The sequence below is a fragment of the Phoenix dactylifera genome, chromosome 3, assembly GCF_009389715.1.
Source record: "Phoenix dactylifera cultivar Barhee BC4 chromosome 3, palm_55x_up_171113_PBpolish2nd_filt_p, whole genome shotgun sequence".
Taxonomy (NCBI): domain Eukaryota; kingdom Viridiplantae; phylum Streptophyta; class Magnoliopsida; order Arecales; family Arecaceae; genus Phoenix; species Phoenix dactylifera.
The window spans coordinates 2636920-2653336 of record NC_052394.1 but is presented as its reverse complement, the minus strand read 5'-3'; the positions used below and the strand labels follow the sequence as shown (position 1 = coordinate 2653336).

General features: G+C 38.6%; 1 protein-coding gene across 6 annotated transcripts; it reads right to left on the bottom strand.

Annotated features, from left to right (window-relative positions):
• Positions 1-8642: 8642 nt before the first annotated feature.
• LOC103708962 (arogenate dehydratase 2) lies at positions 8643-14825 on the bottom strand. Of its 6 annotated transcripts, none has more exons than XR_003386271.2 (13): positions 14295-14824; positions 14113-14177; positions 13840-13932; positions 12792-12992; positions 12613-12693; positions 12281-12376; positions 12128-12205; positions 11870-11959; positions 11702-11769; positions 11488-11569; positions 11316-11392; positions 9165-9262; positions 8643-8921 (listed from the first exon to the last, which is right to left on the bottom strand). XR_003386271.2 is itself a non-coding variant. In XM_026805849.2 (12 exons), the coding sequence occupies exons 1-11, from the start codon at positions 14545-14547 to the stop codon at positions 11318-11320; spliced, it is 1125 nt and encodes a 374-aa protein (XP_026661650.2). In that variant the 5' UTR covers positions 14548-14825; the 3' UTR covers positions 8643-8921; positions 11316-11317. The 6 variants fall into 6 exon arrangements, 4 of the variants coding, with proteins under 4 accessions (XP_026661650.2, XP_026661645.2, XP_008792326.2 ...); XR_604379.4 differs by having other exon boundaries at positions 11316-11412; positions 14295-14822; XM_026805849.2 differs by lacking the exon at positions 9165-9262 and having other exon boundaries at positions 12148-12168; positions 14295-14825.
• Between the last annotated feature and the right edge of the window lie 1592 nt (positions 14826-16417).

Below are 16417 nucleotides of genomic sequence, written 5' to 3'. Positions count from 1 at the left end.
CTAACGATCGTAACGTGGCAGCCGACCGCGGCCTGAGGTGACGGAATATTTTGGGCTCCGAGCCATTTCTTTCTTTCTTTCGTGTTTTTTTTTTTTTTTTTTGAGAAAACAGAGAAAGAAAACAGAGAAAGAAAGGGAAGAAAAGAACGTAGAATGGAAGAAGAGGAGCGAATGGTGGGGGCCCGCAGAGAGTGTCTGGACTCTGAACTCCGTGAGAGGAAGCGGACGGTTGGAACCGCGCGCCCGTTTTGGGGTTTGGTGAAGGAGAGGGTGACGAGGAGGGCGTGCACGACGCCTGGAGGAGCGCGTGACGGGGGGCGTCATCAGGGGGGCGAGCGCGGCCGGCCTGGGTTTGTCGGCTGGCCGCATAGGTCGGTTGTGGAGATGGGGAGGGAGGGATAACGGACAAGTTCTGGATGCGTCGGAATTCTGAGGATGGGCACCACTGTTTACTTATGTAACGTACGAGGTAAGTCACAGCCCCGACGGGTTGTCTTTGTTTTTTTCTTAAGGACTGCCAACCCTGATGGATGGATGGATGGATGGATGGTGTGAAGAGAGAGAGAGAGAGAGAGACAGGCTCTTTTCAGGCACGCACCTTTCGAAAGCAGAATGGAATGGCAAACCACAGCCTGACAAATATCACCTAAACATCGGGTACTGAGATAACTGAATTTGCAAACGAAGAACCATTTCCATGACACGAGATACCGGATCTTTTATAAGTTTTTATAGAGGTCATTGCTTTGTTATTAGTTTTTGGGCAAAAATCATAACACGGGTTCGTGAGAAAAATCTCACTACGACCCAATCCGGGCACCTGGAAGCAGAACTCGCCTATGCATCTTATGAACTAATGAAACTTCTCTCTATCAGCTACATGCATGTTTGCAGCTCCGATGCTGTTAAAAGGGAAGGGATAAGCTTCTGAATACTTGCATGCAGGAACACCGCACATGCATCCTACTACATGAAGCACCATTGGATGCCTTTTTCTTTGCGACAGCTGTTAAGGCTGTTTGTTTTCTTTTTGGGTCCCTTATTTAGACAGAGAGGTGGTTGGGTTGGACCATTGTTGACTAAGTGCACGTAGGCCCAAGTCGGCACACCAAGAAAATTGGTCTCGTGCGATCACTCAGAGGTCAGGTAACATTTTTTGAAGTAGTTGTCAATCAAATCATGGATTCGTCTTGAATCAAGTACATTTATAAATAGACTTGAAGCTCAAGCTATCTTTATAAAGAACATGATAAATTATATCCAAAGAAGATGTTTAAACACCTATAAGCATCGAGGACCGCAGAATCCATTGTGTAGGGCCGCAAGAATCGAGATTGTTCAATCGAGAATGTTCATGCCTCTGTATTCGTCATCAATTGATTTATGACCGGGATAATTGGAAATTAAGGAGAGTATTGTGTCATGGATTAATTAAAAGCAGCATTCATCACAGCCACCCCAAACCTTTCGGACCCTACCTACCAGAACCCTCGCATGTATAAACTTATACTCAAAACATGAAAAATATCCCAGCCATCCTTGTATAGCTGGCTACAAATTTGTCATTTTTATGTATATAAAAAAAAACGAATTAACCTGTCCATGCTCACCTGGTATATACGGCTGCATATATATTTCAGCAAGCCTCATGCCATTAACTATTTGATATACAATTCATAGATGTATTCATTGCAAAAAGTCTCGCACTTCTGAATGTCTGTATATCTGCAATGGCATGTTGTTCCTCGTTTGTAGAGCCCCAGGCACAGAAGAGTCTGAACGATTTGTTCGTTTGTTGCAAGATTGACGGGCAAAAGGATCTGATATCATCATCACCACATTCCCTTACTTCCCAACCAAAAGAATACACCAAAGAGTCCAGAAGTTAAGACTTCTTTGCTCATGAAAAGTAGAGACTGGCATCCAATCCACAAGCACAACCGCACAACGCATAGGGCAACCATACGGATCTCCTAGAAATAAACTTTGATTCTCTCACAAAAACCAGTGTCAAATTCCGCCCACAAGCATAGCGACTGAGCCAGGATCAAATTCCACTCACAAAGACCAGTGTCAAATTCACATTCCGGGCATGGTTTAACCTTGCAGGCTCTGCAAACCTGCAAAACCCGCTAGCCTCCCATAGGGCCGTTGATGAGATCCAACCTACCCATTTGACATCCATGCATCGATGGACACTACGAGCCGACGAGGTCCAATCCTTCCAGCGCTCCTCAACTACTCTCAGAACTCAGGATGGAAACACTACCGATGGACAAAATCCGGTGCATCTCGACCATTAGGTGCCGGACAAATATGGCACATTGGCAATACAATAGGAAAACAGAGTCACCACAGCAGTCAATTTTTCTCTGCGCGTCTATTAGCATGCTTTGCTCTGCCACTTTCTGACAACCGATTTGGCACTCAAAACCCAAGATCTACAAGGTCATTAGATCATCAGCAATCATTAAAGAGTAATGATTCCCCCACGATAACCCATTAAGAAGGACCATGAGGAATGATAACAAGGGCCATGAGGATTGACAGCAGCATCATAGTCGGCTGGCAGATCAATAACAGACCCCATGACTCAAGCTCTAAAAGGTCATGGCAAACGGGTCCCCCAATCAATAGTAGATCATACACTCGAGATTGCTCTGTTCTATATTAGTATTACTGTAACTGTAGGGCAGGCAGTTTGGCACCACCAATTGTTCAAATTAATCACTCCAAGAGTCAAGTGGACCTGGTTCCACCTATCAATAAAACATGTCCATTCCATCATAGCCACCATGATGTGTGCATATAAATTTCTTTTGGAAGATGCCAATCCATTTGGCATTGAAAAAAAGGGGCAGTGACCCGATGTTTTGATTCTGAGTGACAAATTATACTTTCTGGTGGTTGAAGCAATGTAAACACTGCAATCTTCTAATAATCTAATGTACTAATAATATAGTGCTGCATTATCTCAACCATGCACAACTCCCAAGGCAAGCAAAGAAAGCCTCAATCGACTGGTTGATTTTGATGCATGACCTAAATTAATGTATGAAAAATCTTCTAGAAACATACACAAATGTCTCAGATCCACAAAAACACACAAAGTTAAGTTTAAGAACAAGAGCATTGGACCCTTCTGACAAGTAAAGGATGGAGGATTTTAGCAGCTGCAGCAATTATGGAATCAGCAGACCGGCTCAACTCAACCAGTCAAGAAGAAATTTAAATTCCAATGCTTAATAATGATAGTATATTTTGGCATACTGTATCAAGTACAGAAACTCATTTGGATAGGGAACTGTGGTGGAACTTTCTTGTGCTGCAGAGGGCTTTGATTCATCTAGATTGAAAAAGGGCATATGCACCAACAAATCAAACCCTTAAAAAAGGCAGAAAGGACCCATTATATGTATTTTAGCATTCAAATAATACTTCAACTAAAAGAAAAAAGTTGGTTATATTATATGAAAATAACAATAAAAAACTGAAATCCAGCCTCATGATAAGAAATATTTTAGTTAAGATAATTCTCGTTAAGCTTAAATTCCAAGTTTCGTTAGCACAAAATCAATATAATGTGTAGCGAAAAAGTTGACAGCTGATTAGCTGAAAAGAGATTAAAATATTGTCTTGAGTCATGTAGGTGATCAGACTGCTTTTCTAATCAACCACAAGCGAATGAATATTGAGCTGCCTATAATCAATCATATTGAAGTGATCCCTCAACCACATAACTAAGGCAACCCTAAGATGATATTTTAAGACAGAGCAGCCATCTAATGTACTTGAGTACACATCTATAAATAGTGCTTATGATTTACAGTGATGATTGGTACCATGTTCAGCTATGAAATGGAAGTAAGGCTGATCCTAAAAAGGTGTTTGTTGTTTGAACATGTGATTGATCAGTGCTTGAATAAGCTTCTGATGATCAAAAAGCTTTGCAGTGCAAGAATCACTAGATTTGATTGTATATTGCTAACAGATTTATCCAAAAAAAAATACATGTGTACCCATTTTCACCTTTTATCTCAATGTCCAGATTAATAATAAAAGGAACATAAGGGGGAAACTTCTTTTAATGAAAATCATCTCCGTGATTCTCCATGAGAGTAGACAAGGTTAGACCTGCTAAACTTCTTTGTTAAGTAGTTAGTGTTGTGATGATATTAGTGAGTGCATTTGTGGTCTATGTGGTCTAATTTGTGGATGCTTAGTTGATTTGATTATTTAGTCACTGATCAGGTTCTACAAAAATGTTATAATCTTTCAACACATGGACTTTTTTATTTTACATTGATGCATGAAATCTTCATGTTGCACTTACTTTTCATTAAAATTTAAAGAAGGCAGTCAGTGAGAAGTCATGTTCTTACTTATTGCTCCATTCATCCATATGACATCGATGAGGAGCTTATATTATAGAAAACAATTTCACGAATATGAAATTGTTCTAGAGTTTTGTAGATTGCAAGTAATTGCAGTATCCATCCATCAATCAATGACAACTTGCTCTTTGGATATTACCGTGTCATATAAGCAACATCCATTTTCAAACCTCAAAACAACTAACAGGAACCTAATGATCATTATACTACCTAATTGGTTTTTAACAGGTGATTAACAATCAATCCTACACCACAACAGCTGAAAATCCTAACAGTAACCAGAGCAGCTTCCTATAAACCATCAACTGGACTCTTGCATAGATTCTCTCTCCAAGAGCTTGACAATATTCAGAACCAACCTCCCACAGAAGCTAGGGTACAAGTGGGCTACATAGAACCCAATCATATGCAAAACAGATTGACCCATGATGGAGAATGAGTCCCAAAAAGTGACCCAAAGAGGATAGTGATCAAGCAGAATTGGACTAGACGGAAACCAAATTGGACTTGATTAGACCCAACAGATATTAGTGAAAACTTGGATCTATGCGTGAACCAAGACATAATCAGAAGAACCCTGAAAAAAGATACCAAAATGCCTTCAAGTCAAAATTGTGAACCCATACCAAGTCCAGGCATATAGTTAGGTTATTGAAGATGTAAACGTAACTGATTCACTTGCAACCCTAGGCAAAATCCTAATTATGCTCATGATATACTGAAAAGGGTGATAATGTGTTAGATTTGAGTGAGTTCCATGCAATATTTAATTGTTATGATGCAGGTTTAGGTCCACTATCACAATCCCTTTTTCAAATGTTTACTTTGGTTTTCTAAAATATTTTATTTTATCCCCTCAATACTCTTTTTAACTAAAATTTCTCTTTCTACAAATCATTCCATCCCTATTTCTGAAAATAAACTGAATTTTTCTATTGTTATCTTTTAATCCACTTAACATGGGAATTAGTAATTTATAGTTTCCCCACGAGGTTATATATGATAGAAGCATATATTTTAGGTGCACAATGTGCCTAGGTCATTGGTTTAAATATTAACTGCTATAGATTTAAAGTATCAAGTTATTGTTTTTGGATTTGGCAATACTCAACCTTAATCTTATAAAAATCATGTTTCACACTAATTAATATTTGAAAAATGGTAGGAAGTAAACAGCCGCCAAAGGGCCACCTAGTGCCATTAGGTGGCTGCCTACAGGTCAAGGAAGCCCAAACATGAAGTTTCTTTTTTAAAAAAGTAATAAATACTTCAAAAAAATGATACATAATATATCAAATAATATGCAGCGAGTCGGGGAAGTTCCAATCTGGCAATACACAATATTGATTCATACAGTTGCTCTCATCCTTCAAGTTCAAATATGATGCAAAACATCAAGATGAGGCGTGTCTTCAGAAATACTTAAAACAAATAAAGACATGTGTCTAGTTTTTCTTATCCACACCTGATTGTTAGTAATAACAAGACCAACTTATCAGGTGCCAAATTACATCTATAATTTATATAATCTGATAACCATCCCTGAGTATGGCTTGTAATTGGCTGGCCTAGACTTAGACCACCCCTACACCAAGACCGGTTTCAACATAATCTGGAAGCAAGTCCAACCCTAGAATCAACATGTCAATCCAAGCCCTAACTTTAAGTTGGCCCAGTCATCTCACAACTGTGCGTCAAACATAGAGGTTGGGACTTGGAGTTGGTGTGGGGGGTGGGTTGTGGGGTGAAGGGGGTTTTGGGGTGGTGCGCTTTAATGTTGCTGCAGATATAGTCATATAGGAGAGGAAGGAGAGAAGAGGCAAAGATAATAGAGAAGGGGGAGGAGCAGGCAAGACAACCCAAAGGGGCAACACAGGAATTGGAGTTATTACATAGATTTGGTACCGTATCATGTTAAAATTAATAGCAAATAATTCAAGTGATTTGAGCTTTGTGCTGGAAGTGAGAAAGGCCAACAATGACCAATACTAACCATGGCATTATTTCAAGAATGAAATTGTGGTCTTGGCCCGACAAGAAGCACAAGCATGAATTTCATTGAATATTCATTATTCCAATTGAAGTTAGTTGAAACCCATAGACAACATCTCAGTGAAGTTACCATTGAATATGGCCTCCATTCTTTGTGCAACGATGTAGAGTGAGAGCATACCATCGAAGCAGGTACCAAGAACATTGATTGGGTAATGTATCCCTAAAGACTGAAATTATCGACAAAGTTCGGCATTTTCATCATTGCTTCCACTCACAAGCAAAAACATCTTGTGGAACCCTTCAATGGAAGCAATACATATTTGGCAATTGGTAAACACAATTTAGAACAGCACTTCTAGTAATTGAGTAGTAAACTTATCAAGTTGAGCTTGAACCAAACAAGTTTTGTTGGAACTTAATCTATATATCAAATGACCACACAATCTCAATTAATTCTCCTGTTACTGTATAAATGCAACTTGAATTCTTCTTCAATCATAATCCTGATCTCCATATTCACAGTTCTACCATCCATCTATCAATTCCATTCTGCCACTATTATAGCAAGGATGATACTATTTGATTGGATGTGTGTATTAGTTAAAGAACTAGTACAATGCAATTCATAGGATATAGTCTTCCATAGTTTATTTATAAATGGTGTCCTGCAGACTGGCTTCAGTTTCATTAATATGCAAAACATATACTGTCAAATGCTTTTACTGATAATGGGTCCAACAACAAGGGAAAAAAACATGCTAACTGAACTATACCATGGAGCACTTCTATAACAACAGTTCACAGAAGAATCAGAAGGTCTATTTCATGTGCATGGCTTGTTGCCCTATAATTTGTACCATGTGTGATGCATTTATACTGAAATTCCTATTCCTGGAACATATTAGTACAAATGATTTCAGTAGGTATCCAACATATTCTGTTTAATAGTTCATTAACATGGGAATTTTGGTTCTAGTGCGATTACAAGGCATCATATGTCAGTTTAGGTAGAGGGGCATAAATAGATGTCATCAAACAAAAGGATAAGGAACTTCATTCATGATGAGAAACAATGGTTGACATAATTGCCTAAAGTTTAATAATGCAACTTCAGAAAGAACTTAAGCATGTATCACTTTAACATCTCCACAAGTTTTCATACTAAGATTGCTTCCTTTATGTTTCTGGCAAATTTCCAACATTGTAAGTGTATTTCTCGAATCAAAGTAGTACACCTGTAATGTAATCACTCGCTATAGAAAATAAGAGATGTCAGTACGGATAATTGACAATGGTTTTGTTATCATGCTTAAAGAGGAGGAGGAGGAGGAGGAGGAGAGGACCAGAAGCACCAGCAGCAAAGGAAGAAGAGAAAGAGAAGTAAAGAAAAGAAGAAGAAAAAAGGAGTAGTCGCATAGCATCGACAGCAGGAATGCAAAGAAGAAGAGGATGAGAAGGAGGAGCAGGAGCACCAACAGCAGCACCAGCAACGAGGAGGAGGAGGAGGAGGAGGAGCAGTAGCACCAGCAAAGAAGAACCTGCAGCAGGATAGCGGAGGAGGAGAAGCAGCAGGAGCACCCGCAGCAACATGGCAACAGAGGAGGAAGAGGATAAAAAGGACTAGGAGCGCCAGCAGTGAAGAAGACGAGAAAGAGGAGAAGAGAATGGGTTGGGTTCCTCTTCCAACCCGTCCCGGAATGGGCGTTATGGCAAAGAACAAGAAGAAAAAGAAAGAAGGATGAAGAAAAGGAGGAGCAGGAGCAGGAGCAGCAGCAACAGCAGGGTAGCAGAGAAAGACTTATCAGAGAGTGGAGAAGCTGGTCAGAGTCCTAGATCCGCTGGAGAAGAAGAAGAGCTAGTTGGAATCCGCTAGACAAGGAGCATCAGAGCCTCTAAATCTGGCATTCATCTTTTTCCTTTTGGCTAATCATCATGATCAAGTGGCTGAAATTCAAAAATGATGAGGCATGCTTTTTTCTATGCCTAGAATTTTCTCAATGTACAAAAAAGTCATGCCATTTTAGCGCTTAAGCAAATGGACTTCACCTTGGGCTACAAGGTGGTTTGGCTGGGCTTTGCCTGCACCTTGCACCTAGGCATGCTTCAGGCGTGCCTTTGACACACTGTTGTTAACAAAGAAATGTCATCTTTTTTCCTCGCACAGAATGAGGTCATTAGAAGATAAACTATTAAAAATTTGCATTTCATAAAATTTGTTTTATGATTCACATGGATAATAGATCAAAAGCCAAATGGAGAGGAAAGAGATAAATTTTTGAACATTAAAAAAAGGAAAACAAAAGTAATGCTTCCTACATGATCGTGTAACAACTTTCTATACATTCCTTGACCAAGGTTCTGAATTTTGCAAAAAAAAAAAAGATACTATTCTGGATATACAGCAATCTTCCATACACGAAGATACTCTCACCTTTTTGACCCTTGAGTCAACTATATGTTCCTCAAACTGTGTTAACTGGAAGGAGTAGATCATGCGCTTCTTAAACACATCATATCTCCTTGCCCATAAACCTAGGATGACAAAAGAAAAGTTCAATAGAAATAATACAAAAAACGAAAAAATACAACTTCAATCGAAAGAATACAATTAAACAAAAACTGTTGCATAATGGGTAAAAAACAGAAATAATATAACGTCATATTGAAAAAAAATTGAAGGATAGTTTAATTCCTGCATAGACAACATAAAAGGCTGGACAACTACAATAGAAGTTTAGATTGTCTTAAGCTTCTTGAAAATCCAAAGTTCCTCACCATTCTAAGAGTTGTTGGATATCAGAAATCTAGATATATCCTCGGATCTTCAACAACCAGATCATGCTTAAATAATCAAGTCAAGGAGCGTAACAAATCTGAGGATTATTCACCAATGGTAAAAATTTGTAAATCAGAAAATTTCAAGAGAAAGTAAGGACATGCCAAAGATTAAAAATATCTACATTAAAAAAATATAGAAAATGTTTAATTTGGTATTTATGGTGGTATGTTTTATTAATTATATGAAACATGCGGTCCCTTCCTCGCCTCTGCCCCCCCCCCCCCCGCTCTCCAACATATGCATGTGATTGGGAGAATTTGTTTTCAGAAAATGCCACTTAAAACTAATTGGGTGTTCTGTGAGAAGTCTTTATGACTTCTAAATATAAACACTTTGCTTTTCATCTACCCTATCCTACACCAGTAAATGCTTTATAAATTTCCCTATCTTTCCATCAACTACCAAGACTAAAATGTAGACTTGAAAGGTGATTGTTCTGGAATAAACTCGAATTGGTTTTTCAAAAATCATCATTTTCTTTCATCCATCATACCATCACCATGTTATCTAGAAAAATGGGAGGACCCAAGTTAACATAGATTGACTGGTTATGAAGGACCTGGAAAAGCTTGCAATAACACAAGATGCAGCCTAAAATTAAGATTAAAGGAAAAAGATCATAAGGCCAAAATCCATATTGTGCAGATAAAACTTAAAGGTTGTGTTTATGGTTATCATATGATATTCCATCACATCCTCCCACAACTTTGAAATGTGGCTCAAGTTTAATACCTCAATATTTAGTGTGATTCTGTATATTGCCCTTACAGTTACAAAAGGGTACTTAGATACTTGTTTAGTTGTTCACCATGGTACTTACTTCCAATATTTAACTAGATAATCTGTTTTACCATGATAACCCAATCTTTCAATGATTATTCTTCCCTAAACAATTGGCACCGTGTCAACTCTTCGTGCCGCACCCCTTTTTGCCTACTTAAAAAGGTGCCTCTAAAGTTGAATTATTTACATGAATTGAATGGTGACAAATATAAGTCATCCTGATTTTGGCTTCTCTTATATTTTCCTCTAAGAGATTCGTCAAGCAATTACTTATGTAAATAAATATTAAGTCTTTCTTAATCTCACCATCTTCCAATAGAAACTGTATTATATCATTCTTGATGAACTTTATTTGATCAGTATCTGCTATGTATTAGTATTCCTTCTTCAATACCTCACTTATATAAAATTAACACGTCTACTTCTACAGAAATCTATGACCTAAAAATTTCTCCTTCTCCATTCATATCTCTCTCTCAAGCTAAAATATTCAAGTAAGAAGATACCCTAATACCGAGTTTGTTCTAGAATTTCCTTTGTCCATGCAAAGACTGAAGTCCAGTACCAATGGCTCAAACACTAATATATATATACTTCATCAACAATTGACAAGCATGTGTGCTTTTCAAAATTGGACCGCGGTATTAAGAAAGCATGGCAGACGAGATTCACACTAGCATATACCTCTTGATCAACACACAAGTACAACAGTTGAATATAGCAGCAATAAAGGTACTAAAGGAAGTTGTACCAATCATAAATAAGTAGTGGAATTTTGTTTGAGATAACATGGGCATGTGCCTAGTAATGTGACTCAGGTTTGTGTCGACGAGGTCAGGAATGATGACAGGAAGACCTGATAATATCATGACGGAATTGTGACAAACGTTTTAGCCATTAATAGGAATGGATTAACAAATAACACAATTGCAAGAAATCTGTTTGATGATTCACCAAGAAATACAAGTTGTTATCAACTTCATGAATCATTCAAGAGCAAGATCAGATAATAACATGACGGAATTGTGACAAATGATTTAGACATTAATAGAACTGGATTCACAAAATAACACAATTGCAAGAAATCTCTTTGACGCTTCACCAATAAATACAAGCTCTTATCAACTTCATACATCATTGTAGATATGTTTAACATGATTCACAAGTCACATATTTATACAAGAACTACTTTTCAAACATCTAGTTATGATGGCTTGAAGAGGCACTAATATGGATGAATTTTAGTTGCTTATTTTTGTTTAAGTTTCCAATAAAAATATTGGTGAAGAGAGACTTCTTATTACTTCTATGCCCAGGTGTGTTCACTTCTCCTCAGGTCATTCATGCATGGCTCATGTCCATTGGATAACTTCCCAGCACTCTTAAGAACGTCGCAAATTCCTGTCAAGAGAAGGCTCTGTCATAATTACCTTTGGGTTTCCTAGATATCTTGCAGGGACTTCCGAAAGACAATACCTTTAGGTGCCTAAGGGCATTCTGAGCATTTGGTGCAGCCATTGATGCTTCAAAATCTACATAGAAAAGATAGTCAAAGTACCTGGGCACAGTATTTTCAACAAAGTTAATATCCAACCATTTGTATATTTAACATTTGTAACATTTTTTGGATACGTCGATATACGTAAATGCACAAAGAAACATGAAAATATAGAACACTTCTGGTAATAACTTTAGAGGCCCATTGCTGCCATCTTCAGTCACGCGTAAGGGCTTTTTCTTTCGAGGACGACTTTCAATCTGAGACAAAAGTATTTATTACATCAGAAAGCATGCCCACACGCTCAATACTGCACTAATGTCAAAACCATATGCAGTGGTACAAGATGTTGAAACATGCCTTTGTGAGGTTGATGTCTCTCATGGCAAAAACAGCAAGGGCCTTAAAAAGCACACCAGGCCCTTCTTCTAGAGAGAAAACTATGCTCGTCTGAGAATGACAGGATACTAGTGTCATCAGTCAGATGAAGTAAACAAGCTATGGACCAGAATAATATAGAAATTAAAACATAAGTTCCACTTGTGCTTCCCTATAAAGAAAGGTTAGTGATGTTATCTTTTAAAAAAAATAGCAAGCTACTTCTGTTGCTAAGCATACCTTAAATGGTTTGTTGGTACCTGGAATAATTGGCTCTCGTGCTAGCATTAAAAATCGAGTAACATTATCAGGGTCATCCTACAGAACAAGCAATATTTTACTGAAGTACACAGATAGCCATGTGCATCCAATCAATGAGAATAGAGGAAGTACCTGGATATCTTGGGCAAGAATATTCAAACCATAAATTTCAGCAGCCAATGAACTGGCAACTGCCCCTGCATCTTGGAGTTTTTGGACAGCAACAAACTAGATAGACAATATGTTTCATAAATTTTCAAAATGAAGGAAAGAAACATTAGAAAAAGAATAAAGCTTGGATCAGTTAGAATTTTAGTCTCAGATTTTCCTTATCATATTTGAAGTTTACCACATCAAATCTTGAAAATGTTATTTGAATTATAATAATTTTTACTCAGAAAATTTAAGATTGGATAAGGAAGAAAGAACAAAACTAGATAACAAAGCTAGAATCGGTGTCTTACTTTTGCAGCTCCTGCAGTATCATCGACAGCTTCTCTGACAACTCCCAACTTTGTAAGTGTATGCTCACACTGTGCGAGAGCCTGAGATTTCAATTGAGTTAGCAACAAGCCACATGACATCCTAATGCCTTTTCAGCTATAACAAATTTGACTACAATGAAAACAAAGGCAATGTTTACTTGAGGGTGGCTGAGAACTCTTTTTAAATCTTCCTTTTTCACACCAGGGTTGGCTAGTAAGCAATGCCGAACTGCATATTTTACTTCCCCGACAATATGCAATTTATGACGAAGTAAAAGGTCGTAGTTGCGATGGATGCTACCACCTAATGAATTTTCAATGGGTAGAACTGCCCGATCAACAAGCCAACGTTCAAGAGCCTGCAAGATGACAAAAATAATGTTAGTCTAAGCATGCTATCGAAACCTTATAGACTGACTTAACCTTGTTAGCAAATGATAAGTTCCTGCAGGACGTCATGGCTTGGGAGTACCAACATGTCAGAATAGTGGCCAGGACGATAGCGGGATGTACAACAAGAATCCTTGGAGGTTGTCAAGCAATCCAATAAAAGAAATGGAAGGACTAGAGAACATGGATTGAAGTGGTGCAAACATTTGAAAGAACTTACAGCAGCAATATTATAGTACCTAAAAAGCATACCTCTTGACAAAGGGTTCACAAAACTAACCCTTGGTATTTAAAAGAAGGCTCGATGGCTATGGTTTATGGTCATGGCTTCTCTTGCCTGCAAGTTATATGAAGCGGAAAGTCTTGTGCACCTCTGCGGTAGCAAACTGGTTCTTAAGAATCATTATAAACAGGAAGGCCAATCCTACAGTTTGAAGCCTCTATCCATGTAAGACCAAGCTAATGAGTACATCAGTAAATGGTACAATCTTACATGCTTTTGCTTTCAGACAGTTTTTTTGGATGCTTAACACATGTAGAACAGATGATATCACACAGAAAAAGGTGGGTATCTCCAGTGAAAAAATTTTCTTCCAAGTGTTTGATTTCTCGGCAGTGTAGAAAACCCTAGGCGGCCAATATATTAGTAACATGATTTTCCTTTCAGTTTAGATACTACCATCCCATAACTTGGTTCCCCTAATGCCTCGTGATTCAGATCATATAGAAATTTCGACACCGCCAAAGTGATAACAGCAAAAATAAAAACTTAACAGAAATAGTATCTAAAAGGAAACAAAAATATCAAAAACTCACATCGAAGGCAGTTTCAAATAGTTCGCATGGAACGGCTTCGCAATTCGGGTATGCCTTTGCCGCCGCAGCTTCACTATATGCACCCGGAAGACCCTATATCACAGCGAATCCATTGCCCAAACCACACCCACAGGCATCATCACCAAAAAAAGAAAGCAAGAAAGAGATAAATTTCAAGAAAACAAGAAACCGATACCAACCCATGCAAGGAAGAACAGGAATACGAAATGAATATCGATTGGAGCCAAAAAAAACATGTGCAAGAATTCGAACCTGGTAAGCAACTCGAAGACGAGACCCATTAACCGAACCAGAGACATCAGATATTGAGAGAGGTTCTATAACAAACGCCATTGGAGAAATTTTGACATCAAAAGGAGAACAAGAAAAGAAGAAAGAAAGAAAAGAAAAGAACCACAGATAGATCTGGCCAAAAATGAGATAACTTTGCTTACTGGGTAGCGATGGGGAGTCCTTGAAAGCGATCTCGGGCTGAAGATCATCGAAGACGGTATTCAACTCGAGAGCTCCGGTATTGTTGTTGCCGCCGCTGCCTGTGTCTTCTCCTTGGATGGAGGTCATCGCAGAGGCCTTCCGCCGCGATCTAATGGCGATCATCGAGGGGGTTTTGGTGGGTTTTCTACAGCCCTCGCCGCCGGTGGATCTCCTTTGGAGCCATGGGGTTCGCGCGATGGCTGTGGAAGCCATCGTTTCCGGGGTAGAAGAGAAGAGAAGGCGAGGGTTTTGATCCCTCGCTCGCTCTCCGGATTTGGTTGGAATAAAGAAGCAATCACCAGGAGGGGGAAGGCGGCGGACCGGACGTGGCTCCGGGCGTGAAGAAGCGAGCGAGGAACGGATTTCCGTGATGGGGGAAGCTCCACCGCGGTGATCGCGCGCCGATATGGCAGTTTCGACACGAATGGCCGATCCAGTGCGTGGTCGCCGACACCGAAACGCTTCGGCAATGTATGGCCCCAAAACCGGGACCCGCGGTTTGCAGCGCGGGCAGCTGCAATTTGATGCATTTTTCATGGACTATGCCGAGCCGAGTCCAGCAGCAGCCCAACTTTATTCAAAATATTCCGACTTGAAAATCCATCAAATCCTACTATTGACCCTCAAATTTTATTTGATATTAAAAAAATAATGCCCAAGATTGACCCAACCTAAATATCAATCGAGATATACTTGAATTTAAGTTTGAACTCAAATTCGAGTTTTAATAGCAATTAAAGAATATAGTTAAAATCAAATATAACATAATTTTACATTTTAAAATATTAATTAGTGATATATATATATATATATATATATATATGATTAGGCTCGTGGGTCTTCAAATCGAATATTTTGCTATTCGAGTTTGACTCGAAAAACTATTGGAGCTACTCGTGCTCGATTTGAGCATAATAATAATTGAGTCAACTTAAGTTTGGATTCGAGTCGAGCTCCAGTAACTCGTAAGTTGTTCGGCTCATTTGTACCTTTAGTCTATAAGGACCTAACCAACAATCCTTATGTTTAGGAGGTTTTTAGTATGGCCAAGACTGTAAAGCTAACTATATTAGATAAATGATCTTATCAATTTGGATTTAAGACTTATTACACTCTAGCCATGTCAATTTGTGAATATATTCTTTTAATCAATATTGAGAGAGTTTGGAGGTATGAACTTATTATGCCACCAAGCTACTCTTGGAGTGGCTTAAACTCCCACACATACAATGTGTTTAGGCGTGATTAACTATAGCTCGACGTAAGCTTTGATTTTGGTCCATGCTATTGTTGAGCTCAAGTAAAACCAAAGCTTGGTAGCTTGGCTAAGCAACTCACTACCTATTGGGTTCACTTCTAAAGCTAGATTCGTAGCAAGTGATTATATATTTTCTTGTATCATGCAATTACCCATGTCTCTTTCCATACTAAAAGCCCTGAGCTTGAGTTGTCCTTGACCAGTTGAGTTCATATCATCTCCAACACACTGTTGAACTAAAGAAGGCCAGTTGATTGGTCATGAACATCTACATACGACGCAACAACTAATTGTATGGGTCCCATGTGGCATATTGTCCCAAGAAATTATACCCTACATCGCATACACCAAGTGGCCATGCACTCTTTCAATCATCTCATCTCCTTGCTATATGATCTATTCATCGTGCACTCATCTCGATAGTTGGTCTACAGAAAAATATTAAATCAAGGAGGATTGGTTGGACAACTATGGCCAATAATCCAACTTGATTGTTTCCATTATTTATTGCCCTGGATGTGAAGTATATCTTCACAACTATTTGAATAATTGAGGACCAGTACCTTAGATTCTTGGAACTACTTTCATAGGAACTGTATAATATGGACTGCTAGATGAACATGAGCCATACCAAAGTATGAATAAAATCTTATAGAGTACACCGTATACATGGTTGTTGCAACTAAGCCATATTTTCTTGCCAAACTTCTGAGTTATGCATAAACAAGCTTACACAGCATATGATCAAGAGAGAAAGCGTACACAAAAAGGAAATGATTTTCCTTGCCCCAATGTACATTACTCTCTCTCCCTCTCATCCTTTAA